General features: G+C 32.7%; 2 protein-coding genes and 1 long non-coding RNA gene across 3 annotated transcripts; 1 reads left to right on the forward strand and 2 right to left on the reverse strand.

The window, feature by feature from the left end:
* Positions 1-223: 223 nt before the first annotated feature.
* On the reverse strand, positions 224-2,082 carry LOC108851271 (4-hydroxy-tetrahydrodipicolinate synthase 1, chloroplastic-like). The gene is made up of 3 exons (XM_057009556.1): positions 1,787-2,082; positions 1,398-1,481; positions 224-1,295 (listed from the first exon to the last, which is right to left on the reverse strand). The coding sequence occupies exons 1-3, from the start codon at positions 1,870-1,872 to the stop codon at positions 368-370; spliced, it is 1,098 nt and encodes a 365-aa protein (XP_056865536.1). The 5' UTR covers positions 1,873-2,082; the 3' UTR covers positions 224-367.
* A 149-nt stretch (positions 2,083-2,231) lies between these two features.
* Positions 2,232-9,100, reverse strand: LOC108853973 (brefeldin A-inhibited guanine nucleotide-exchange protein 2-like). The gene is made up of 11 exons (XM_018627453.2): positions 7,725-9,100; positions 7,321-7,638; positions 6,873-7,218; positions 6,356-6,778; positions 5,959-6,251; positions 5,515-5,788; positions 4,785-5,284; positions 4,338-4,659; positions 3,862-4,243; positions 3,082-3,752; positions 2,232-2,998 (listed from the first exon to the last, which is right to left on the reverse strand). Exons 1-11 carry the CDS (start codon positions 8,900-8,902, stop codon positions 2,372-2,374), a joined length of 5,334 nt encoding a protein of 1,777 aa, XP_018482955.1. The 5' UTR covers positions 8,903-9,100; the 3' UTR covers positions 2,232-2,371.
* Positions 9,101-14,985: 5,885 nt separating this feature from the next.
* Positions 14,986-16,488, forward strand: LOC130511515 (uncharacterized). The gene is made up of 2 exons (XR_008944994.1): positions 14,986-15,166; positions 15,678-16,488. It is a non-coding gene; the product is annotated as an uncharacterized LOC130511515 (long non-coding RNA).
* Positions 16,489-26,273: the final 9,785 nt, after the last annotated feature.

Raw genomic sequence — 26,273 nt, forward strand, 5'->3', positions numbered from 1 at the left:
GTTAACGCTGTTTTAACTCTCGTTTAACAGTGTGCTAATTTGGCCAGTCAATCGTAAGTTTCTTAATAATCTAAATAAGTCAACAAAAGTTCAGACTTTTATTGGTTAGACAAGTGTACATGTTTCTGTTGGCAATTCCTGCAAAGTTCAGTGTTTTTTTGGCTGATTTCCCAATTTTTATTAGAACACTGCCGTTTAGTATAACAAAAAACAGAATCATCCACATATAAAAGATAGCAAGTTAAAAAAACACAACCAGATCCATCACAAAAGCAACAGAACAGAGCAACTATATGATCCATCTCTAAGTTTCTCATCAGCCAAAGAGAAACTATAAACAGAACCAATCTTCAAGGAAAAAACATAACTAGTACCGACCGATTAATATGAAGTCATCATCATCAAGCACCTGAACATCCCTCTCCCCTACAAAATGCTCCCTTCCAATCTCCTCCACAAGTTTAACAAACTCAACCCTTTTGGACACAGGCAACGGCACATAAGGTAACCTAAACACCGGCCTAGCAACTCCAAGCTGAGCCAAAGCTGTGTTAACCCCAATAGGATTCGGTTCCTGGAACACCCAATCCACCAAAGGCATAACCTTTGCGTTCAACTCAGAGTTTCTACCTTCAAACATAAGTTTCCTAACCAAACCCGGAACCAAGTTGCTAACAACCGATATAACTCCAGTCCCCCCATGATCCCATCTAGAGTCATGACACTGATCATCATTCCCACTCCACACAACAATACCCTTCTCAGTATACTCCTCAACACGTTCATTACCCACACACTCCTTAACACCAGCTAGATTAACGTTCCTAGAGAGTTTAAAGATAACCTGCGGAGGTATATCTTGATTCGTACGACCCGGGACATTGTATATAATCGTCGGTCCCATGTGAAGCACGGTTTGAAAATGAGCAGTCATGCCTTCTACAGATGTTTTCCCGTAGTAAGGGTTGATGTGGAGAGCGGCGTGCATCCCCACAGCGAACCCTTGCTCGGTGGCGTGTATAGCTTCCCTGGTGGAGTTGCTTCCGGTGTTCCCAATGACTTTGATCCTTGCGCCGAAACAGTTCACGGTGTGGCCTATGAGCATTATGTGTTCGTCCCAGCTCATCAGCTGGCCTTCCCCGGTTGTGCCGCCGACGATCACGCCTTCAGCGCCTTTGAGTATCTGTGTGTTGACTAGCTCGTCGTATGCTTCGAGGTCGAATCTACCGTCGGGGAGATACGGTGTTTTGATGGCTGTGATCACTCTAAGGGATCTTATGTCTTCTGTGTTTGTCCTGCAAACCACACAAAGCAAGAGAAAGTTGTGGCATTAACAAAAACACTGGTGGACATTAGAAAGGAACCGAAGCTGGTCCAATATAAACACACAAAGGAACCTGTTTTTGTCTTCGAGACTGCGCATAGGGAGATGGAAGTTTGGTACTACAGCTGCTTTTGGAGAGACCCATCTCGCATTCTTTCTGCGTTATCAGAGATAAAGCAGAGCGTGTTAACAATTTAAGAGAGACAGAGCCTTGTCTGGAAATAGACACGCATAACACAGCGACTCAGAGATCATCGTAAGAGTTATGTCTCAGAAAGACCAACTACTCTAAACATCTAAATTCTAAAGCACTAATCCACATAACAGATCTTTGCAAAGGTGATTGCTTTTCTCCAAAACAATTATGTGTATTCATTGTACCACTTATCTTTACAATCATCATTGACACTATTACGAATCATCAGGTAAGAAATAGATTAAACGCAGAAGAGATAGTGAAACCTCTTGTAGCCCTCGAGTTGATGTGGACGAGGGAAATGGAGGGCAGAGTCAACGGAAATCAAGCCGTAACCTTTCAAAGCTGTCATCTTTCAAGGTGAAATTCAATCAGGATTCTAATAGACAACGAGAGAGATGAGCGACGGATCAGATGGAGGCGGTGATGCTAATAGTACGCACAGTGTAGATGATCGAAGCTGAGAACGTTGCAACGACGGCGAAATAGATTGAGCTCTCAGAGTCTCAGGCGTTAGAGGGTGAGCATACTGGAGAAGCCTGAAACTGAAGAAATAAAGACAAGGAGTGTGTCTACTTTAGGGTTTTGACTATTGTGCTCATGACTACTTGCCACGTAGAAAATCTAATCGTTATATACAGAGACGTTGACCGTTATACCAACTACGTGCAGACAAATACGGCGTAGTTTGCAGGTGGGTTGGGCCTAAGGTAACTTAAGCCCATCAAATCCAAATAGGCGAGTTTTATATATTTAATTTTGAACCGTTGAATAAAAAGAGAGCTCTCTATAGGCAATCATTTAACATCACAATCCGAAATGAAAATATTGAAAGCCAAACCAAAAAAAGATCAGCACCACTGGAGTAGAACTGGACCAACCGATAAGCCTAGCATGTCGGCAAGAGCAACCTGAACCTCACTAGACCCGTGTTCGCAGCTAATCAAGCTAGCCAGAAGTGGAAACAGAGACTTCATGTTCTTCTCAAACGATGCTTCTTCCAATGTACACATCGCTTGGAGTGTTGCAACTATAAGAGGAGCTCTTGCTGCTAACTCCCTTCGTTTCCCTGATCCCAGAGGTATCCTCCATCGGTACCCGCTTCCTCGTGATGACTCTGACTGTTGTTTTTTCGCAGAAGAAGAGGTTTCGATGTAGAAGTTGAGAACTTCTTGACAGGTTTTGACTAGGAGTGACTCTATTTCCTCTTCTTCTTCTTCTCCTGCTTCTTTGTTTTCGTCTGTGACGAGATTCTGTAAGAACGTGAGGCAGATTTGGTAAGACTCGTTCTCGAGACGAAGTAGTGGAGGATCTTGCATTTGCGTCATGGGTCCTAGCTCTTGTAGTCTTGAACGGAGTATCGAGTTGCTGTTTACGCTGTGAGCATGTAACGCTACACCGTGCAATGCGTCGAAGAGAACTAACGTGCTTTTCGCTGAGAGCTGAGGTCTGTACATGTTGTAGATCTCCATCACAGCCTGAAAAAGGAAGAAAAGAAACATTACAACAACAGAAACATTACAAATGTAACATACAGCAAAAGGCCTGAACAGGAACTGACTTGAATCAACAAAAGCTGAACCGCGGCACGGCACTTAGCATCAGAGATAGCGGCGTAAAGACGGAGTGCTGTTGTCTGACTCTCTTCATTACCATCCGAGCCAACTGGAGCCACAGACTCTGCATTTCTTTGGCTTCTCTCCACATACTCTTCGCTGAGGAAATAAGAAAAATCTGGACACGTAGTCTTCGCCGATTCTTTCAAAGACGACACTACTTCTAACCATTTCTCTTCAGAAAACAAGACACCAGCGTCGCTCATAAGACGAACAAACGCAGCGATACCAATCCCTGCAAGGCTCTGGTGAGGTCTCTTTATGAAGCTCACAAGAAGCATTAGTACTTTCTTTAGAAGTGGATTGACTGTAGTGTAGAATTTGACAAAGAGATCCACAACAAGCTGTAGTGCTAACGTGCAGGTCTCGTATAGCCAAGCATCATGGTCTATCTCGTCCACATCACCATGACTTCCTTGATCTGGAGACTCGTCTCCGCCAGTTGGATCAATACCATGCCGTACGTAGTCAAATATAGGAAATAACACAGATTCGAATACTTTTTCCCACAATGGCAGAGAAAATAAGTGGCCGTGGTTGCGTAAGGTGTCAAACAGAATCTGTAGTGCACTTTTCCTGATTTCTGGTCTTGGATCGAAACTAAGCTCCGACAAGCCTGCAAATCGGAAATAGGAATGTTCAACACATGAATAATAAAGTTCAACTTAGATAACACACGGGAAAAAGGTAGCCAAATGTAGTGACTACTCGATTTAATGCTATACCTGCTAGTAGAGGAAACCAAAAGTATAGCTGATTATTGCTGTTTACGATCTCTCCGTTCTCTAGTCTTCCGCTTTTTCCTGTGTGGAGAGATGACTGAGGAGTCTTTCCAGAAGTTTCCTTGTCTTTGTTCGTTGATGGTGATTTAAGATTTCCTTCTGCAAGCTTTGTTGCACAATACCGGAGGAAAGCTATGGACCGGAGACTGATATCCTTGCTAAACCTGTTGTTGGTGAATGCAACAAGGCAGTTCACACAATCTGTAAATGTGGTGGTTTCTGTCTCAGTTATGTATGGAAAATATTCTCGAATAATCTTCTCGATAATCTCAAAGGATAGAAAAACTATATTCTTGTGGTCGTCATATGCTGCTGTGGTAAAAACCTGCAAAGAAAGAAAACACATTGTGAGATTACATAAGTAAACGAAAACTTCTTTAAATAAATGTGGTTACAAGAGAAAAGAATAAAATGCCTACCATGAACATGCTTTTCCATCCCGACTTAACATTATTCACACGCGACAATACCATCTGAGAAACACATCGGATGATAAGTTCTCTGATCTCAACATCATTACTTCTACGCATAACAATGACAAAAGGTGTCATAAACTCGTTCTGGAAGTTGTAATTAGCCAACTCCTCCCGTTCCAGGAATTTCATTGACAACTGGCGCAAAGAGTCCATTGCAAAAATTGCAATAGAAAGATTCTCTGAGCATCCAATGGTCACAAAGAAACCCGATAGCACTTGCCAGATGCTTGACCAAACAAGCCTTATGCGGTTCATGTTATAATGCCTGTCACCAAGTACGAACAGAAGATGTTCAGAGTATATGCTTTAAAAATGCTAAGAACAGAGTACATCTCTTATATGCATGCAGTATATAGAAGAAAAGAAAGGAAGGAACTAGGCTATTCTTACGCTATCTCAACGATCTTTGTGAGGCTAAAAACGCGTGGATTAGAAGGAGACCGTAACTCATCGATAGAAACTTTGCAGAGAGCTTTAACAAAGTCTATTATAGCTTCACTGTTCAGATTCTGACTCTGTGCGAATATTAGATTCATTTCACCAACCTGCTCCAACAGGTTTAAATTAGAGACTATACTGCTCATCTGGTCTTGTCTCACGTTCCTAGAACCTTTTCCACCAAAACTCATGCTGTCATATGAACCCCTCAAGACACCTGTAGCTGCATATTGACTTTTCCCGGGACCTTTCTTTTTCAGAACAGGAAGCACATTTAGTTTGGGTTGCTTTGATTTCTCTGACTCATTTTGCTTGGAAGCAAAAAAAGCGGCATCTGGAGGAGCACCTTCTCCCAAGAGATGTAGTTGCTCAAAACGGGAAACACAAGTTAGTATATGCTCCCAGGCATCTTGCAAATAGTTGCCCTCTTCATCAGCAAGTTTGAGAATCGCCTGGAAAACAACCAATATTAATTGGGATTCAAACAAATTTTACAAGAAAAAGGCGACAGTGAGAGCAGGAAGGAGACATCATCGACATGAAAGTAACACAAGGGATAGACAGAGAACAAGGTAAGATGGGGAAAGATATTCGAGATCCATAACATGTTTTTCAGTACAGCTAGGCAGGGGGGCTATAACAAACAACAATAGCATAAAACTTAACTAAGTAGGATACCAACCTTAATGGCCTCAATATTTTTTTGCTTGATATCCGCTGGGGAGTGAAGTGAAGTGAACTTCGCTAGTGAAGTCACAAAAGCATCTCTATGAGTCTTCATTGACATCAACGAAGTAGAATGTATTGCATGGTGGAAGCCTTCCAGACATAAGTGGATAACTGTCAAATCATCACTCTGGTCTAGCGGCACACTGAATGCAGCAAGCATAGGAGCCCAACAAGCCTCAATCATGAATCTGAGAATAACCACATCTGTCGCAGCATAGTAGGTTGACCTGCAAATTAAGTATAAATACGGGATCAGATCAAAGAAGCCTACAAGATAAAAACAGTTCAGGAATGTAAATCCGAGTTGAAATTAATACAATGTGTTATAAAGGAATGGTGGTCTCGATAGAAAAGGTTGTTAACAACTTTTAATGCAAGGAAAAGTGAGTGATATTACTCTGATTTGCGAGCTTTTTCTTTAAACTGCTCTTGCATATGCTTCATCAGATCATCGCTTGTTTCCACATATGAATCTCCCCCCTGCTTACGGATCACTATGTTTAATATACCATCCAAACCAAGCATTCTGTTTGAGCTTGTGGATTGCTTCTGTTGCAAATTTAAATCATCTTCTTTCATCTTTATCTCTTTCTTTGTTATCCGTTCATACAGCGATCTCATATAGTCCGCAGGTAAATCTTTTCCGTCGTCTATTCCCCGATTGTTTCTAATAAAGTCATCGGCAGACATCTATATGTTCCAAAAGAGAAAAAAAAGTACAAAGAACCTCATCAACATTCTATCTCAAACTTCCAGAATAGTTGCTTTTATCATATAAAATGAATGAAACAAACCTTGTTCTTCACCATGGGATTGTGGGCATCAGTATTGAGCATGATCACAGAATATGCAAGAACATAAGCTGTGTCTGCACTAGTAAACACCTTAGGATTACACTTGCAGTAACGTTCAGCAAACTTCTCCATGATTCGGTCAATCTTTTGTGCTTCTCCTGGCAGCCTAAAACCTTCCAGAAAGGTTCTTATTGCCTCATCAAATTCCATGTCTTGGAAATCAAAAGAATCCACATACGCATGCATAACCTTGAGATGTAACTCTTCTCTTTCCCCAAGATAATCGCCTATCAAAGATTTATTTAACCCTGACGCGTCTTTGAGAAAAGCTGCTATTTCTTCAGGAGACTCCCCCACCTTACCAGCATTGATGAGAAACTCAATGCCTTTTGTTGGCTTCCGATTAAAAAGAGAAATACCTTCCTGGGACAAACATTTAAATTAGTATTAAGGACCACATGACAATTATGGGATGTCACTCTTCTGAATTATCTGCCAAACATCTTTACATACTTACCTGAAGTTCGAGCTTGTAAGCCCGGCGCTGCTCGATGGCTAGAGCATCAGATGTACCTCCTGGAGATTCAGAATAGGTATCTGATCCATCAGCAGACTCATCAGCATTTCCATTTGCCAACTGAGGACTTCCGGGTCCCAGCTCAATCTCAAGTGCTTCAGATTTATTCAGCGAATTAGAAACTGGCAGGCGCAACTGCTTGTTCAACCATTCTCCCATTGATTTCAATATGGCTACTAAGCACTTCATGGCTTCAAGTTTCATAGCAGCCTCCTGAGGTGGCAACAGCGTTGAAGATGTAGCAGTAGGAGCCCCTTGAGCCGTTTTAAGGAGACCATTGACCATCCTAAACATGATCATACAGCGGAAACAGAAATTACGCGAAAAAACTTTCACCTCATTAAAACTAAAACTATGAAAAGCAAAGCATCAGGTAGCATAAACATACCTCTCAAAAATATTTGATGAGCTGACATCACAATCGTAGTTCAAGAATATATCAACCAGGATTTGTGAATCCAAGCAAAGCTTGTCGAGAAACCGAAGAACAATCATCTTCTGCTGAAAATTTGGTTGAGCAACATTCTCCACGACTCTAAGAACAATCATTGGGAAGAAAACTCCGATTTCCGCTTTCAGTCCAGCCCGAAACCTTGCAACCAGACTGATAAAAATAGAGCAAGAAAGCTGGAAGATAATCATAAGAGTAGAAGCGCTGTTCTTTAGCAACGACAAACACAAGTATTGTTTGATAGCACCTAAGAACCTGTACAACAGAGATAGCAATTCATCAGTATGAAGTTGCTCTTACATTCTCAAACAAGAGCAAACATTTTAGTCAAAAGAAGATACCTTTCGCTTGTCCTAAAGATATCCCCAGCATTCTCCAACAAGATCTTCAACAACTCAAGAGCAAGAATCTTCCCTCTCATCGACTGCGGATCCGTCGAAGACTCCTTAGGAGCCGTCTTCATAGACAGCTTACACAGAGCCCTAAACACCAAGAACGCATCTCTCCGCAGCTTATTCTCAATCTGAACCTCTAAATCATCATCTCTCTCAGCTTCAACGTCTGCAAGCTCCCCCTTCCTTCCCTCTAGCGCCGACTTATACATACTGATCTCCCAATACTTAGCATCCAACATATCCTTATCAGTAGAGTCCAACAAATCCGTCGGATTCGTCGTCTCCACCGTGGTATTACTACTCCCCAGTCCCCCCGCATCTTGCCCCACCGATCCCACCATCGTCGGATTCAACACGCCGTCGATATCCTGCATGATCTTGGTGATGAAGCCCTGAACAAACTGCGTCATCGTCCCATCCGCATCAGATTTCTCAACCGGCTGCATTAGCTCAGCCACCACAATCGGCTGAATGGGGGCGGTTGACGAATCCGCCTCCATTCTCCGAAACACAATCACTAATATCTGAATCAGAGACGCCTTAGCAGTCGTCTGATTCACCACGTTTTTGCTTCCCAAGTAAATATCGTAGCACGTGCGCACGATCAGAAGCAAACAGTCCCCGTGGATCCTCAGCGAGATGGAGTTGATGGCTGATAACAGAGTCTTGAGCACAGGCAGCTCAATCGCTTCGTCTCCTAGATCGTGGCACTTACAAACAGACTCGATCAGTTTAAACAAGAGGATTGACTCAGGTCCACCCGACGGATCCGATTCGCCGCGAATGTAGCCGTGCGCGATGAGTTTCTGAACGCAGTCGATCGCAGGCTCGACGATCTTCACCAGGCCGGTGCCGCAGGCGTTGATCAGAGGGGCGAAGATGTGTTCGGAGTCGGCGAGCGAGTATTCCACCGAGCCGCCGTCGTTAAGCGGACCTGGAGGAACGGAGGAGGAGGAGGAATCGTCGGGATCGGGCGATTTCCGCGGCGAATTGAGCAGCTCGATGACGGATTTGCACTCGGCGGCGAGCTTGGAGTGTTTACGCCACGAAGCGTTCTTGACGATCTTCTCTAGAGCTGGCGTTACGACTCGGCTCAGTCGGGAATCGACTTCCGAGGAAGCCATTCCCCAGTTTTTTTTTTATTTTTTCACGGCGAGCTCAAGCGACAGATCTGAAGCCACAAGCCTCAACACTGAGTTGCCTCGGAGGTGTAAACGTCCGATCCGCGGGGACGAGTTGGTTCAGTGAAGTCTGACTCAATCCTGCGCGCAGGGTAACAGAGCGAAGATGTGGGGATGTGAACGGGGAACGTTCAGATCGCGTCGTGGTTTGATTTTTCTGCTATCGGAATTTACATGACCGATTTGCCCTTTAGTTGACACTGGACTGTGAAAGGGGCAAATTGTAATTTCGAGGAAACTCAGATACCATTTGGACATTTTACAATTCGGCGTTTTTAAGCTGTTGACCGCCGGGAAATTCGTAGCCGGTTCCCGGTCTGGGGTACTTAACTAAACCATTGTTAAAATTTAAATTAATTAATAATCTTGGACATATTAGAGTGAATGAAACCACGTTTTTTTCTTTTAAACGAAACCTAATCAAGCTGATTAGACCATAATTAGCTCCCTGCCACTTTCCAGAAAAATCATAAGATGCATATATACAAAAACAAAAAAAAAAAAGATGATCATTTCACAATAATCATCTAATATAAAATAAAAATAAAAGTTAAAGAGTAGGGTTTTGGGATAAGATTTTAATTTAAAAAAATAAAAGTTAAATAGTAAAAATTAAAAATAAAATAAAATATTATTTTGGTCATTTTATTTTTGAAGACTATTTTTGTAACAAAAATTTGAAAATGAATATTCGAGAAAATTGTCCAAGAGTGAAAAAATTAATTGGCTACGCATTCTTGGTTAAATAAGCTTACAACAATGTTATATATGCAGAGAAACAATCTGGTCTAACTTTACATAACCACACAACAAAGAAACCCCTCAGGCTCTACAACATACAAGCAAACAAAATAAACACCTTGAAGCTGTGTTGTCGAAAACACTATGAACTAGGGATTGATATGCATAATGTGAGTGAGATAAAGAGTTAGAAACTGGTTATAACGAGAACCTTACAAAATCTCTCCGTGTCTGAATCCATTGTCTTCACAAAGGAAAATCATACCATTTTGGAATTTTCTTGATAGAAGCTATCGACTTGTATACCAACGTAACCTACATCAGATACTATATACCTTCATTGTCTCTCATCAGTTTTGTTAATTTAGAACCTTCACAGTTCAGAATGCTGCACTTTAACCATTTCTCAGGCTTACATTTTCAGACAAGTTATTCTTTGAACTTGTACACTCCAAATGATTAAAGGTTACGCTTTTAATCATTAACATACACTTCGTTTATGGATATATAAACCGGTTGCTTCATTTGATTTGTTATACTAAGGGGGTGTTATTGGTTTAGGTATTTTAATAGATTTGAAAATTCAACTTAAATCAAGTGTTATTGGTTCTATCATTTTAAAGTCTAATTTTAAATATGCTGTTATTGGTTCCATGATTTTATATATTATATCGCATGAAGATGATAAATTAGATCTCCAACGCAATCAGAACTTTACTTTCAAATCCATTTCATAAATTTATAATAATTCACTTATTTTGATTTTAGAATTTATATCATTGATTTTGAAATCTGTTTGCTTGATTTTGAAATCAAGGGATTTGTCAATTATTTTTAAATCCAAATTTTTTTCTAAATCCACTGAAATACTAGAACCAATTAATAATCCCCACTAAATTGTAAATATGTGATTAACATTAATTTATCATACATAACATAAGATATAAATTACCAATATAACTAGCCATTACATTTCCTAATGCTCTTAGTATCACTTTTCATCTTATCTTAACCACATTTACCTTTAGCTTTAAATAAGTAAATAAACTCTTATAATTTTAATATTAACTAGTAGACAGATTTAAATTTAAAGGGTGGGGTTTGGAAAGGTAGGGTTTAGGATTTTAATAAATAAATACTTAAACTTCAAAATAAAATTTAAAATAATTTCAAAAATAATTTTCAATTTTTTTTAAAGAAATTAAAAAATATAAAAATTGAATTTGAAAAACGTATAATTCGAAAACTTTATATTTTATATTTTAATTTCTTTAAATAATCATTATATTTATAAATTTATAAAGCAAAAGTTAGAATGGTCTTTTGACTCTTTAATGAAACCTCATATTTTAAGTATTTTTGAAAATGTTCATTTAATAAAGTTAAACATGAATAATTGTAGGCCCTCTCTCTCTACTATAGAGAGAGAAAATGTCTCCATCCCTCTTATCAAACTCAAAATCTTTCAGAGGGAGAGAGATTAAGCCGATCTTTTTTTGTTGTATTATAGTTTTCGTTCGATCCATCCCTTTTGTTTCCGTTTATCAGAATTTCAAGTTCGCTAAGCGATGGGTTTTTCGGTTAAGCCGATTATAAAATTTCCGTAGCGGATTACCCCTCTTTCGCAAATTAATTTTATCCCGTTTGTTCCGATTTGGGTTCTTTCTTCTTAGGTTATGCTCTAATCTCTTTTCTATGAGTGTAAATCTTCCTCTTATAGAGATGTTTCTCTTATGAACTGAGTGAAGTATCTCAAATGGAAAGAAAGATGGAGGTGTTAGGGTCAACATCAGTCTATGTATGAGAGGCTTAGTAGAGTTGGCATCTTCCTGTTTGAAGATGGTCCAATAAAAAGTTTTCTCTAATATGATTGAGTATCCCCTGTGATAAATCACCGAAGGAGGTTTGAAGTCCCAATTTGAAGCAACGGTTAGAGCGAAAGAGTGAGTTAAGAAAGTTCAAATTAAGGCAACAGTCAAAGTGTTGAAGAGGAGACGAAGAAGCTTCGCCGGCGTTAGGTCGATGGTGAAAATCACCGGTGATGAAGACCGTGAAAATTACCGGAGAAGCTAGAGGTTTCAAGATGCGTGACTTCTTTTTGACACGTGTCTTATCTTGTAGATCAGAACTTATACGTATCTTGTTTTATTGTGTTGCCTTTAATATTTGTACACTTTCAACTCTTGGGTTTCAATAAAGTTTAATGTTGACAAAAAAAAAACATGAATAATTGTATTAAAAGTGAGATAAAGCAGAATTTCCCCAATAAATTCCGAAAACATTATAATTCACATGAAATAATATTTATAAAATGACGAATCTGATAAATTACATATCAGTCATTTGTCTCTCGGGATGTTAATGACAAAATTGTTACAATCCTTCAATCTTTTTAAACCAACTATTCATATGGTCTATATAATCTTATAGTAAAAGGATGACAAAAAAAAATCTTATAGTAAAAAACAGGTTATTCAATATTTGAATCAAATTTATGGGTTAATATGTGGACAAACAAAAGTATTAAAATCAAATATTTTTATGAATCTATATCATAATATAAACATAAAATATTTTTGTTGTCAAATGACCTGCATTAAAATTTATTATAGAATTAGTGAATAACACTAAATATTTACAATATATATATATACTAGATCATCACCCGCTCGACCGAGCGGGAGTCAAATTTTTTTTATCTTTGTTTTAACTAAATGTTATACATGATCGAAATATGTATTAATATAAAATTTTGATAAATAACAATGTGTACTAATGTGTTTAAATAAGCAATGTGTTTAATTACTAAATTTGATTTTTAAATTTTATGATAACGTAAAGTAATTTTTTCTATATTATTTAAAATATAGAGTGCTATATATTTTGTATTTTCAACATTTATCATATAAAACTTACATTGGGATATTATTTATATAAAAATATGTGTAACATAATATATTTATATATTATATAAACATATGCACATCCGCACGGGTTTTATTTTTAAAATGTATTCTATATTATTTAGTTTTATGTAGTATCGAGTTTGTATATTCAATTTTGTGTTTAAAGAACAATATCAAAACTGTCTTTCGTATGTAAAAATAACATTTTGCAATCGCGAGTTGTGTCTTTTTATTGTAACACAAAATTTTATATAAAACTTATGTTTTTTTGTACATTACGAAATTTAATTTTTTAAAATAATTATTACGTAATTTCAAAATGAATTTGATCTCTGAGGTCTAATATATTTTTTGTGTAATGGTTCAAAGCATTTTTGATATATATTATATTTCAGTTTGGTTTGTTTTTAGTATTACTGTATAAATATAATACTATACAATATTACTATATTCTATACAATATATGAAGCTATGTGTTATTTGTTTTAGAAAGTAGATTAGGCCCAACATAGTTATAAGAATAGTCATATCTTTATGTATGTGTCTATGACTTATCTATACCTAATGTTGTTCGTACTAATAAATTAATATGACCAATGAAAATATACTGATCAATTTAAAATGAATTGTATAGGGTAATTATAGAACAATTAATATTTTTAGTATTCTAGTATATATCTTATTTAAATCGACATGTAATAAATGTAAAAATCATATATGGAATATGGACAAAAAGAAGAACTGTATTTAAGGAAATACATCAATGCAAAGTTAGACTATGATACGTATTATATATAAAGAATGAGACATTTAATTTAAATATATGAGGTCTATCTTTAAAAATTCATCTAGAAGAAGTTGTAATGTTCCTATTTTAATAAGATAGATATGTGTGTATATATGTATATGCATGATAACCCGTGTGAATACACTGGTGAAGACCTAGTTCTTCAATTTTGAATATACCGTTGATGATTAATCAGAGATAAACATCTAATTATAATTGCGTTTTGTGAAGTACTAATATAAGTCAGCTATGAGAAGGGACTATGGTCTATGAAGCTGAGATTAAATTGATAATTAGTTTAATCAATAATTTCAAAGATTATGGAGGGAGAAAGAAATATGTGGAATGGACCGGTTTAAATGAACTGGATGAGTGCTACATAAACTCGGTTGTCAACAGGAATGTATTCGAGTCGAGTATTTGGTATTTTTGGTATATTTGATATTATGGCTTGTATAACCAGTAAAATTTTAGATTTATACTTGGTTTATTGAAAACAAGTATTTAATGTTTCAAGTACTTGCTAAAAATGACGGACTTGCAATTTGTTTACCTTATTTTGTTACTTGTTACTAGTAAATTACTTGCAATTTATTTGAAAATTATTGATAAATTAATTGATAATTCGTTAGAATTCAAAGCTAAACATCTCATTATTTTGGTCAATTCGAGAAACAAAATATATAATAATGAAAAAGCTTCAAAATATTAATATAAATATATCACTTATGTTTGATTCACTTATGGAAATGAACATACAAGGAATTATCTTACTATAGATTAAGAAAGTATATCTTTGTTTAATAACAAAAGGTAACAAACTAAACAACCCCAAATCGTTACTCTTATTTTAATATTTGATATTTGTTTTGTACTTACAAGCTATTTAAATAAATTACTTGATACTCGATTTTGTCAAACCAAGTACCCAACTTTATGGGTTAAGTATGAAATACAGGATAAGCAAGAGTAATTGTATCCACCGCTAGTTGTCAAACAGTTATACTAGAACCAGGTGAAGGTTAGTAACAAGGCATAATAAAAAAAAGTCAATTGAATATGTTGATTGGATAGTAAGTATCAGTTACATAAATTGAGTTAATCATCATATGTAACACGCAATGCTAAAGGCGAATAGTTTAGGTTTTGGGTACACGTTAACAAGGGATAACCGATGGTCCGATGGTTTTGACATGTCCAATGTTAGATCTTTTATTTTTGAACCACTTCTAATGTTAGATCATAATTAGGTAAAAGCTAATATTTTACCCAAAAAAAAAAGTAAAGTAAAGGTAATATGAAAAATGTACCAATGCATAATGTCGACTAACTCATTATTATTCGATATAAAGAAAGTGATCATATTTTTTAGATTAGTCACACAGAAGTACAGAACATACAATTTGGAAAATAAAAAAGAAATTCAAACTTACACAAAATGACCGTTTAGAAAAAGACCGTTACGAAAAAAAGACCGTTCAAAATATGACCGTTTTAAAAAAGGACCGTTCACAATATGACCGTTAAAAAAAGACCGTTAAAAGGAAAGTGTCTTTTTGGGTCTCTATATAAACGAGTTAATTAGCAGCCACAGAAGAAGCAAGCAACATCTGTGAATTGCACGGATGAGCCGAAGGGGAGAATCCAGAAATCTCCGAAAAGCGTGAGAGTTTGAACTTTGAAGTCTCCGTCGTTGCTCCTAAAGGGCGGTGTGAATCAAGATCGTTCCGATGGACCTGACCACTTCATCTTCTCCGCCCTCGTCGACTTCAAGTAAGTTTTCTCTCTCTGCTTTCGCTTTTGGTCTTCTCTTACTGCGTATATACACAATCTCTCTGCTTTTAGCGTGAAGTAGATAGATATTCTGTTATGGTCTAGTTGAGCACGTGTCGTGTATTGGACATCATTGATGCTCGCTTTGTAACAATATTATATGCAACGTTTGACTTTTTTCTATCCCTTGAGCTCCACTGTTTGCTACTACTGGCTGAAGAGTTGAAATCGAAATCCTTTCTAGAGTCTAGTTTTTTTATTGCTTTGTTGTTGATAGAAAAACAGGATCAGGCTCCGCTCTGTCGAGTTAAATTTGCGTTATTTTCCTAGTTCAACATGCCAACATGGTTCTAGGGTCTAGGGTCTAGACTCTTGTCCTTTTGTGTCAAGTATTCTTTTTTAGTCTTATCTGTGATACAATTAAGAAGAAGTCGTGAACTGATGCTCAGACATTTCTTTTACGACTCTTGTCCTTTTACTAAGGAATCGCCTAAGTTTTTTTTTGTTACAGACTTCCGATGCAATATGAACTGAAGCTCAGACATTTTTGGTGATGAAAGAAGTATGAATGTGCGTAAGCAGCCCCTATCTTTCAGATTTTGTCTATGGAGAAGTCATGCTGCCAAGTACCAACAACAGAGTCAACACTTCATGTATTATAATTTCTTTTTTCCTCTCATTTTCTTTTTTTTTCTTTCAAAACATTATTTGAACTTGCATGAAAACGGTTTTCTAAATCATTTTTTGAGAAAAAGAAACATTTTTAAAAATCTGTTATTCTTTTCCTTTTTTTTCTTTTTTGACTAAGACAAAAGATTTTTCAAGGTTTTCAGAGAAAAGAAATATAGAAACTAGATTGATTATGAAAACTTATGTGTAAATTTGTGACAAACACGTAGAATATACATGTCTTTTAGATCGTTAGAGATGCTATGTTTCATTTGATTTAACATTATGATCACTAAGTTAATTCTTTTCCTTTTTTTCTTTTTTTTTGACTAAGACAAAAGATTTTTCAAGGTTTTCAGGGAAAAAAAATATAGAAACTAGATTGATTATGAAAACTTATGTGTAAATTTGTGACAAACACGTAGAATGTACATGTCTTTTAGATCGTTAGAGATGCTATGTTTCATTTGATTTAACATTATGATCACTAAAATAATTTTAGTCAATTTAGTAAATATAAAAAGTTTCCCTTTTGTTTTGTTTTTGATTTAAAACATGACTTTTTAAGTTTTTTAGGAAATAACTAGATTGATCATTAAAACTTATGTGTAAATTTGTGACAAACAAAATAGAATATACATGTCTTTGAGATCGCTAGAGATGTTATGTTTCATTTGATTAACACTTATGATCAATAACTTATTCTTAGTCAATCTAGCAATTAAATATTTTATTTTGGTTTTTGGTTTGAAACATAACTTTTTCAAGGTTTTTAGGAATTTGTTTTATATAACTAGATTGATCATAAAATTTTAAGTGTAATTTTTTGACAACAAATAGAAATAATATCCTGACTTTGAGATTGTTAAATATACTATGTTTTATTTGATTTAATAATTATTAATTATAGTCACTAAATTATTTTAATCAATTAATCTAGCAATTATAAAAAAAAAAATCCTTTTTAAAAAAGACTTGATGACAAAAAAGACTATTATGATGTATTAAAAAAATTAGAGTGCTCATGAAAAAACTATGTTAAAATTTGTGACAATAAATTAAAAATATTATTTTCCTAATTCATTGCAATTGGGAGAGATAATAAATAATAGAACAATAACATAAAGAAATTAGATATATAATAATATAATAATAAATCAGTAACATAGAGAAGTATAATAACAATATGTCAAAAAATGAAATACTGTAACAGTAAGATAAGTTCAGTTCAACAAGAGAACAATAAGATAAGTAATTTCCAAAATCTACACATCAAACAATTTTATTGTTGGTATTGGATATTAAGGTGAAAATTGTAATAATATTTTACAATAATATTTCCTAAAGTTTCCATTTTAATCGAAATCGGCAAAATTTATTTTTAATAATAGTTTAAACAAGGAGGAGGCTCTGATCACATAATTACTTACCAAAAAAAGACAAAAGAGACAGTTGAAAAAAACAAATTTTATAGCTCTTTGTAAACAAATTAATTAGCAGCACAAAAAGATAAAATTATCTAGATAAGAAAAGGAAAAATTTTTCTCTCTTGTTTTGAAGGAATCAATTTGAGCTTTTTGTTTTGTTATTATTGCCCAGAGGATAAATTTTTACACCATTGCAGTGCTGTATTTTGCTTGTTGATTCAAACTGGACCAAGATAACTCGGAAATCCTCCAACCAGTTTCTCGGAAAATTCTAAAACGCAACTGTTAAAAACATTTCATGTTCATTAAAGAAATCTCATTTCAAACATAAACCAGACTCAAAAGTTTTCAAGTTTAAACCACACAGTCTCACTTCCTGCTGAAAGCTCGGTGAGAAAAGGTTTTTATTATGAAGAAGATAACTCTGTTATTGATGTTCTCAGCTTTAACTCTCACGAGTACAATCGAAGGCAATATGTACAGAGTTCATGTGATGGGATTCTCTTTTTTCTTTCTTCTTTTTGAATCAAAGAAAAAAAAAAGAATTCTCTTTTTTTTTCCGAGTCCCACATAGGCGCATACATGCGAAACGCTGGGACTTTAATGACTAGTGTATTACGAGACTACCCTAACAAGTATCCGGCTTAAATCTTTATTTATCGTACTAATAATTAGGTGCTTTTTTTACTTTTGTTTTTTGTTTTTTGTTTTTGTCAATTTCATATAATTAGTTCTAAAACAAATGGACACCAATTTGAAAACACATTACAATCCTGTTGAAAACCCAATTATAAAAGATAACCGTGATTTATAGAAGGGTTTATTTGCCAAATAACCCAAATAAAAAGGTAATTAAATTTTTAGTGAGAAGTTAGAGAGAGATAGAAAGAGAAATAGAGAGAGTGAGTGTTTTTGGTTAGGTAGTGGATTTGAGTTTTTTATAGTTATTGGATGCAATTTCCATTTATAGAAAGGCCTAGAAAAACAGCAGCTTTCCACGCGTCTTTCAATTGGTTAGAAGAGTTGATACGTGTCCCTCAGTGGGAAAGGTTGGATTTTTGTCGGAGCAGAGAACAGTTTCATCGTCGCCGGAACAGTGACCGCTATGACTTTTTGTTATTTTAGGATTTAAACTTTGGACTTCGGAGCATCTTTAATGGAAGAAGAAGCTCTTTTCCGCTGTCTAACATTTATTTAATATTTTATTAAATAAATAATTTTTAAACAAATATAAATCTGCAATTTGTTAAGTGATACATTTCATAAATAGTTCTCAAAAAGTCAGTTCCCTTTCGATCAAGAACATGTCTTAACTTTTTTCCTTTAAGAGCTTCTTTGAGATCATTACCATTGAATGCTCTTAGACTCTAAACTTTTAGAATATAAAATACTGTATTTTGAAAAAATGCTAAAAATCATTTTTGTAGAAACAATATGGACCGGGGGACAAGAACATATAGTGGAGACCTTCTTTTGGTCTTTCTCAAAAAAAAAAAAGATCTTCTTTTGGTACGATAAGTCAGAGAATAAAATGACACACCTCTTATATCCCTTTAGACCATCTCCAACCCCATTTCATTTTTCACTTTTTGCTTCATTTTGAAGAAAGTTTTGTTCCAACCCTACTTCATATTTTGCTTCAAAATGAAGCCGTGAACAGTGTTACTTTAAATTTGAAGATCTACTGTACATATCTTCATTTTTTTGAAGATGAACTTTTTCATTGCAAACTGATCCTTAACTTTTATTTATTTGTATCTTTTACCAAAATAAACAATATGCTTTAATATAATCCAATTAATTTCTAATTTCAGTTGTTATTTTCATTATATCAATTTAAAATATTAAATATACTTAAATTTTTTACTAATAAATAAAATAAACTTACTTAATTAAGATAAAAAGTCAAATACATAATTAATAACACAAAACTAAACATATTAAACTTATCAATACAACATAAACTAAAACTTAATAATCTGGTAAATCATTTGTTTATTAACACTAAACATATAAAATCTAATGTTTTTGTTTATTTATTTATGTTTGGTATAATAATTTTATTATAAGATATGTTAAACATGTTGAATTATGTTGAAATAAAATAGTTGGGCAAAATTAGTAAATGTAAAAAACTAGAAGATGTTATTAATAATTAATGATAAAGTGGAGAAAGAATATATTTAGAATATTCCTTTTAGAAGAAAGAAATGAAGTAAACCATTGGAGTGAATGTCGCTTCATTTTTTTCTTCATTTTGAAGAAAGTACATATTTGAAAATAAAAATGAAGCCAACCATTGGAGATGCTCTTATGACTGCAAACGTTTGCATACTCCATAACAGTATAACACATACACCAGAAACTATATAGATTAATAGTATTGCAACAATAATATTTTATTAATTTATATCTACAGTAACATTAAGCAAATTTTCAGTAAATAAATTTATTATACAGTTTACCAGTAAAAATACTCTACATAACATAAATGTTTTAAAATAATATAACGCAGATTTTTAAAAAAAGATTAATTACTATTTATAATATTAATTAAAATATATTTAATGTATTTAAAACTATATTTATTATTTTATTGAAGTATTTATATTTTTAACCAACCAAAAATTAAACTGTTATTATATTTTTTAGTTTGTTAATATAATTTTATTGCTATTTAAATATATATTCACTACAGTGGTAAACGATTTTTGGTACCTAAATTCATTTTTATGTTAGAAACCTTTAAGAATCTTTCGTTAATTAATTACTTGTCAAACCAAACAATGCGTTTAATACTAGTAAACTATACAATTTTGGAGGTAACGAGAGGCAAAAACAGCTATTAAATTTAATGGTAAAACTATTAATAAAGAAATAATGAAACAAAAATAGGGGTTTTGGAATTAAAGGGAATTTTAGATGGGGCTCACGGAAACATAATTTTTAATTTTATTTGAAATGTATGATATTTTTGTATCAAACAAATTAAAATACTGTATTCTATTTTAAAATGCTGTTTAAGAAAATATCACGCAATTGTGTTATTCTTTTTTTTTGCACATGAACAAGCCAAGGTTCATAGTCATTCACCTATTACGTCATATATGGTTACGTCATGTACTATCTTGGATTGGTGAATATATGAGATGAAACCTTTTTCTTAGATATGTAAAGGCGGAAGGAAGAAGAAGATGGTGAAGGGACCACCACTTGGCACTTACTTTTTCTTGTGTTTATTTTATTTCCAAATCAAAATAAGTTATTGTTAAATGTCCTAGCCACTGAAGTATCAGATTGGGTCTGATAAACCAGTGTATCAAACATTTTAGGTGAATGAAAAGTATTTGATGAGCCAAAAAAAAAATGTCCTAGCCACATGCTAATTAAACTTAAAATTGTTTTTTTGAAAACTAATTAAATTTAAATTGTTTCGGAAGAGAATTTTGTTAACGATTCGCTATTTTCTTTCAAAGATCTTATTAATCGAATGGTTGAAAATGCTCAATAATTAAATAATAGCAAAAGTTAAAGTAAGACCAAAAACTAATATGACAGATTTCGAGAGGGACTTTTTAGTTCCAAGAGAATAGCCACCGACAATGATGATTCGGTGCGAATCACTTAGGGCATGATTATCAGTTAGGACTTTTTTTGGGTCCTTAAATTTTTTTTCTTCTTCTGATTTAAACAAAAAGATAATATATAAATATGAACTAATCGCAGGCTACCGCTTATCGTGGTGCTCGGCAAAGATACTAACAATCTTTGCAAAACATTTCTTAATCAAGGATATTTTTTTGTTTTTACAAAAAGGTGGTGGGGTTTATGCTAAGGACTTTCCCCACCACTGATAAACTTACCTTAGAATATTTCCAATCCTCTCTTAGAAAAAAACACTATAGGAGAGTAAAATCTACTTCATCCCACTTCTATTTATTTCTCTAAAATAGAAATTGCTATTTATCTTCTATATTGAGGGGAATAAATAGCATTCTTGTATAATAGAGACTAGATTTTGATCCGCGTTTCAAAAGCTCGGATATTATATTTATGAAATATATTATTTGTTTGTAATTATTGAATGTATTTATTTTATTAAAATTTTCTTTATAATAAATTTGACACATAGAATGTATCTGGTAAACTATGTGTTTCTCTGCATTTGTTTTATTTCCTCTCTAATCAACATATTTATTGGCTTGTTGTTAAAATAAATGATTTTAAAACGCAACTGTACAATACTTTTACATTGATATTTTTGTTTAAACAATGTGACATATTTTATACTAATTAAATATTTACATTGTAATTTAAATTTGTATACAAATCAATATATTTGTGTAGTTTGTTGTTAAAAGAAATGATTTTGAATCCAAATGTACAATAGTTTTATATTGATTTTTTTTTCAGTTCATATAAATTTTTTAAATATATTTATTCTAACTGAACCAACTAATATTTTGTTAAATTGGCCTCTGAAATATATTTGTATACATTGATATTTATTTTTCATAATTAGTGTTATATATTTTAGATGTATCATAATATAATAATGATATTCAAAATACCTGGACCGAATAAGGTTATATGGCTATTTTTGTTACAAATATCTGAACCCGTTTTAGACACATTAGTTATTTAGATATTTTTAGGTTCCTATACATCATAACCGAATTCATCCAGATCCAGAATGATCCAACTCAAAATCCACACATAAGTTTATATATTCAAGCGGGACTTGATTTCAAAACAAAAAAAAACAATATCCGAAAAAACCACATGTATCTAAATAGACAGATAATGTTCATGTCTAACTGATTTTATAAATTAATAAAAAAAACTCTTTCTATGTGTTTGGCTAAATTAAATGAAATAAAAAAAATTATCAAGTAAAATAATTATATGGAGTGAAAAATTAAATGACAATAAATGTAGCACATTTTAATTATTTTTATTTTATTCATGAAAACATAATTTTGAACTATGTTTTAGGGTACACAATTTTCCACCGATTAAAACTAAAATAAAAGTATTTTAGTAAAATACACTAAACCAAACGTTTAATCATATGTAAAACCTAATTATTTAACATTTTTTGATCTTATAATTGGCACAAAGTTAATATTGATTAACTAATAAATAAAAATATGCATTATTATCATTATGGTAATATAATTAATGATGTAAATTATTATTAAGATAATATAATTAATTAAATTGTAAAAGTAAGTGAAATATGGAAACACAATTAATATATACACTAATATTCATGTATCCAAACAAATTTCATTAAGACTACTATTCAAGTTTCCAGACACTCCAATCTTTTTTAATCCTCCTATTCAAGTTTCCAAAAAATCCAATTTTGTACTTGAGTTTTAATAAGATAGATATATTTTTTTATTTACACAATAGCCTTTTAAGTTTTTGTGATTATAACTAATTATACATGTTTATGTAGAAATACATTATCTTTACACATAAAACCCAATTGTTCTTTTGTTTACATAATATTATTAATTTTTACACTTATAAATAATTAATATTACTATATTATGTGAAAGTCAATTTTAAACAAATAATACTTAAATTTATATTTTAAACTAAAATTATTAATTATAGTTTAATTATTAAAAATTTCACATAGATTTTACATATTGATAACATATTTAAGTTGAACTTAAATATTGATTAATAAAACATATTAAAAGAACTTAATATTCAGGTAAGTTTCTTCTGAATCTACAAAGATCGTTATAATATTGTCCAAACGAAATGGATGGACATGAAACTTGTTGATTTTATCATTAGTTGCTTCAAATATCAGATGATGAAGATAACCGATTCCAAGAAATTTTTAAGTCGATTCAAAAATATCAAAGATAAAAGAAAAGGCTCATTTCTAATTTCATAATGCATTAATTGATTATTTAAGAGAAAATTATAGTAATAATGATGGTTAAATAATGTCTACTTTGTTTATTATTTTTGTGTAATGTTTTTTTGTAATAAAAATTTTTAAATTGTTATTGCACTTTTATGAAAAAAATCCAAAATATATAATGAATGGATTAGCATTCAACATTTATAAGTTAAAGAGTATTAATTGTAAAATTAAAAAAAAACTTTTAAGAATATTTTTTAGAGGAAAAAAATAGAAGAATACAATTGAATATAAACTCACCTCTATTATAAAGAAAAAAAAAAGAAATATATTGGAGATGGTCTTACAATCTTTTTTCTCGCGAATGATTTGAACCCCTTGTATTAGTTACTATGGCCTTCAACTGTTACAGTTCTAAAATGATTCAGCTTATTTTATATATATATATATATATATATATATATATATATATATATATATATATATATATATAATTCAGCTGATTATTAGACAGATATATAAGCAATTAGAAAAGTATACAATTTAACCAAAAATTAATAAATAATAATGTATAAAAATCATTTAAGAATAATTAAATTTAAATGTGCAATCGACTCGATTAAAAAGAAAGTAGCCTCAAGATGTTTTCCGGGTTCTTTGAAGAAATTCTGATGCATTTTTAAGAATTTCCATATTGTTAGATGCGTCTTTTTATTATAATTTACAAATTTTCAAAAGACAAAAATAAAAAATGGTTTATGAAGAACTTTATAAGTTAGGAAGCTTTGCAACAGAAATTAAATTTTACACCTTAAAAAACATTTGGGAGTTTTACCACTATGGTGGGAATTTAAGATAAAAAGAATGCCAAATCTCTAAAATAGCATTTTTAAGTTTTTATCACAAAAATAGCATTCAAAAAAAAAAATAACAAAATAGCACATTTTTGTTTTGAAAATTTTAATATTTATTTTTATTTTAAAAAATTTGAACACATTCTTAAAATCTCACCTCTTAACTCTAAACACTAAGTCTTAAATTAGTTAACCCAATGGTTATAAATGCATATTTACCCTTTAATAAAACTTATTTTGGTTATTTTTTTTCTTTTTGATGCCATTTTTTGTGACAAAAATTTGGTTTGGTGCTATTTTGTCATTTTCTCTAAAAAGAAGCTAAACATTATTTTACCAAAAAAGAAGAAGCTAAAAATGATAGTCTACGACATCTCTCTACGATTTTCATTTCGACATTATTTTAGTTATATTTGTTTACATGTGTCGCGACCTACAACCAAAACTATATTCATTAATGTGTTGCATGATCTTCGACATGTGACATGCAATCTGCGATTAAGATCGTTTACATGAAGTGCCGGCCTAACGCTTTATAATGCCCCAAGTCACATTTAAAATTTATATTTTATATATATTATATAAAAATCACAAAATAATATCAACAGCAAAAAAATCAAATTTTATAAGCAGTTTATAAAAATTTCTATTGTTAAAATTTTTTTTTACATTTGTTTCTCGCAAATCTTCCACAATACATATACAGTTAAATCTTATAATTATAGTTGTTTGAATAGAGAACATAAAAAGTTCATTTAACATATTTTATGACATGGTAGAATGCAAACTTTTTTTATCATCTTTATTTTTAAAAAATTCTTTCAGTTGTGGTGATTAATATCAGAATAGTTAATAATATATATATACGATAAATAATTTATGTGTTTTAATAACAATTTTTCGATCTTTTTAAAATGTAAACACTTCAATAAGCTTTTGAACTTCACAGATCTTGATTTTCGAAGAATCTTCAGTTCTATAAATAAATCATCACCAGTTATGTGTAAATCCATACCATACCATTCCGTAGATAATTTGTAGAAAAAACTTAAAACTAGAACTTATAAAACCATAACAAAGATTATAAAGTCATTTATTTTGACTTACTATATGTGACCTACGACAAATCACACAGTACAACTTTTAATTTTAGTCATTCATTTCAGCTTAGTCTTAAGTCCGCAGATAATTGTAAGTCGTAAGTTGCAGAATAGGTAAACAGACGGGGCTTTTGCCGCAACTGAGAACGAACGCAGCTATATTTCTATATTATGTTTTTGTTACTAAGAGCATCTGCATTAAAGATAGAAGAGGGGTTCATGTGGAAGCTCTCACATATCCCAAAAAATTATAATAATGAATAGTGACGAACTCGTCTCGCTAAGATTCGTCCGGATAAACTCGTTTCATCACTTTTTTATGGATCTCACGGTACGTGGCAGTCTGCTATTGACCCTTTTTAAAAAAATCAAACGAAAAAAATAATAGAAAAAATAGTTAAAGTTGTGAATTCCCTTGCGGTTCATTGATAGAGATGTCCTAAGAGCACCAGCAACGGTAAACTCATAGCTCCAATACCAAGGTTAGTTTTTTATATTATTTTATTATTTTTATTTCTTTTCAGTTTTTTTTAAAAAAAAAAAAAAAAAAAGGAAAAAGTAGCCAATCGCGGGTCCCCACGCGGCGATGGGACCCGCGCACAGTGATGAACTCACCCATGAAACAATCCTTAGCAAAGGATTTTAAGAGGTTTTGATGGCACACAATCCCAAAATCGTGGGACCTATGTCATTTTTATAGTATTTTTTTTTGTGCTAAGGATTGTTGTTTTTTTACCATTGCAGGTGGTCTAATAGACTCAAATAACAGAAGGCAAAACATAGCGCGTAAAAAAAAACATAGCGCGTAGTGGACCTTTTTGGTAAAAACCACGCGTATAAAAAAAACTGTTGTGCACCTTTAAGCGTGTCGTATGGCTTTTTGAAAAGAGCAAGAAAAGAAAAAGAACACAACTTACTTGTTATAGATCAATGACTTATTCCTAAGTAGAAAAATGTTGAATTAAGAAAGAAAAAATGGGTGGTTTAAAATGGCATATGAAAACTAACTTGTTTTCTTCATTTCAAGGGAATAGATTTAAGAAATATACCATTGGTCATCTTGAGAACAAAGAACTCACGTCTAAGTGTGATAGATTTTGTAGTGCATTTTATTTAGTCGAACTCCCACCAAAAGAACCGAACAAAGTATATTTCCAAATGTAACAAACA

This window comes from Raphanus sativus, chromosome 4 (assembly GCF_000801105.2).
Source record: "Raphanus sativus cultivar WK10039 chromosome 4, ASM80110v3, whole genome shotgun sequence".
NCBI lineage: Eukaryota > Viridiplantae > Streptophyta > Magnoliopsida > Brassicales > Brassicaceae > Raphanus > Raphanus sativus.